We start from the raw sequence: 2,113 nt of genomic DNA, 5'->3' as shown, positions 1-2,113 counted from the left end.
GGCCCAGGAGCAAACACGCATGTGCTCAAGGTCGGCGTCTAGAAAGACGGCCTCGCCCCTCGCAGCATCTGGCCGGCTTGGCCCCTCGCAGCATCTGGCCGGCTTAGCCCTGGGGCCTGACGAAAGCCGGCGTGGGAAGGTCCCGGTACCGCAGAGGTGGAGGGAAGCAGCCAGGGCCTGCCCAGCAGGAGACTGCGCTGTCTCTGGCTGGACCCTGCAGCCGGAGGAGCCTCAGCATGTGCCAAGACTGCACGGGCCTCGGGGACAGAGATGCTCCGAGACTGGGGCCCAGGCAGGGGCAGGAGTCCACGCTGACCGCAGGGCAGGGGATCACAAAAGCCAGGCAGGAGGACTTCTGGCAGGGGTGGAGGGTAACGAGCGTCACCACGGCACCGTCGCAGGACAGCCCGGAACGCAGCCAGATTCGTGGCTGGGACAACGCGACCAAGCCCACGGGGTCTCGGGCAGCTTCCAGCAGGTCCTGGTCCACGCGCAGGACTCGGGGAGGGACCCACACCTGGTCTCGCTCTCGGAAGGCTGCCCCTTGGTGTGGTCGACCACGTGCATCTGAGGGATGTCAGGAGCGAAGATCTGGACCTTGGCCCCGCCACGGCTCAGGTGGACCAACACCCTGCGTGAGAGAAAGACAGATTGTGAGACAAGGCCGACCCGGCACTGCCTGTCACTCCGCGTGCACGGGCAGCGCCCCGCAGAGGGCCCCGTGCACACCCCTTACGGCGGCTACCATCACGCAGCCTTCCCGCAGGGCTACGGCTGGCTGGCCAAGGACCCCCACGTCCACAGTTCAGATTCGCTGCCACTGAATCAGCCTGGAGAGCCCAGCTGGTCCCCCAGCTCCCTCTACAAACCGGGGTGCAGGGGACGGGCGACCGGGCCGGTCCCAGCCTCAAAGTCTAGGTTCCCAGAATGCTTTGGGTGCTCTTCCTCCCACAGACGACCGACGCAGGACGGGAGGGCTGAGCCGGGCTTCAGTCAGGACAGGAGGTTCGAGTCCCGCTCTGCCCCACCCTTCCTGTCATGGCCAGAGGGCCGGGGGAGAGATGTCCAGGTCTCCCCGAGGGCTGCTCTGTTCCAGGCCTGGATCTCACTGTCCCCCTTCAGAGCCGGCGGCGTGAGCCGGTAGGGCCAGCACCGCCCCGTCACTCGGGCTCGGCTCCTTGTAACCTGCAGGGCTCTCCGCACTCGGCTCCATGTCCACCCGCTACCCCGTGCTCCCGTGTTCTCGTGCCCCAGCCCCGAGCCCCCTGGAAGCTCTCCTGGCTCTCCACTGCCCACCAGCTCTGCACACGCCGAAGTCCACTGCGGGCCGGTGCCCACACTGGATGGGAGGGCGGGCGCAGGCTGGGGGGGGCTCGGGCTCCTGTGGGTTCCCTGTGGCCCCGCACCCGGGAGGGACATGCTCCCCAGCCACGTGCAAACTCTCCTCCAACCTGCTCCAGGCCCACAAGGCCTAGCGCTCAGGCGCACAGAAGCCTTTTCACTCAAGTAAGAGAAGGATGAGCGACGGCTGACGGGTCCCATCAAAGACGCGGCCCAGAGAGCCGGGGGAGAGCCAGGAGGAGGACCCCCATGCCCCGGGGCCTCCGAGGGAAGCAGCTGGTGCCAACAGGGCACCAGAAGTGCTCCCTGCTTATCTCTGGGGCACAAGGCCACGGACTCGAGGGGCTCCCTGCCCCTCACTTCCCAGCTCACTGGTTTCTGCCTGTCTAGACGAAGGGTCCCCAAATGGTTCAGGAAAAGGCAACCGTCCTTGAGGGCTTACGCTGAGGCCTCGTGGAGCTCAGTCCCATCGTAGACGCCACATCCAGAGAGCACCTGCGGGGGAGCGGGGGTCAGGGGGGAGCCCACCTGGAAGCCGCTGCCCTGGGGGTGGGCGTGTGTGTGTGTGTGTGTGTGTGTGAAGAAGGGCAGGCTCAGAGCAGAGAAGGGAACTGACCCTGGACAACAGAGGTGAGGGCTGCGCAGGGGTGGGGTAGGGGGTTAAGGGAGGAGCCTGGGGGCCCAACTCAGAGAGGGGGTGGCTGAGGGGCTAGGGAGCCTTTTCTGGGGGAGCAGGGGGAGCAGCAGCAGAGAGATTAGGGGCCGGCCTGGG

The 2,113-nt window shown here is 66.8% G+C and overlaps 1 protein-coding gene across 1 annotated transcript in view; it reads right to left on the bottom strand.

Annotated features, from left to right (window-relative positions):
- GATD3 (glutamine amidotransferase class 1 domain containing 3) overlaps nt 1-2,113 on the bottom strand; it is a 14,213-nt gene that overhangs the window by 6,817 nt on the left and 5,283 nt on the right. Inside the window, exons 2-3 of the mRNA XM_059392469.1 lie at nt 1,784-1,836; nt 518-631 (exon numbers count right to left, since the gene is read on the bottom strand). Of these exons, the coding sequence (XP_059248452.1) occupies nt 518-631; nt 1,784-1,836 (167 nt within the window). The remainder of the gene's footprint in view (nt 1-517; nt 632-1,783; nt 1,837-2,113) is intronic.

Source organism: Mustela nigripes, chromosome 2 (assembly GCF_022355385.1).
Source record: "Mustela nigripes isolate SB6536 chromosome 2, MUSNIG.SB6536, whole genome shotgun sequence".
NCBI classification, from domain to species: Eukaryota; Metazoa; Chordata; class Mammalia; order Carnivora; family Mustelidae; genus Mustela; species Mustela nigripes.
This window is presented reverse-complemented; position numbering and strand designations above follow the sequence as displayed.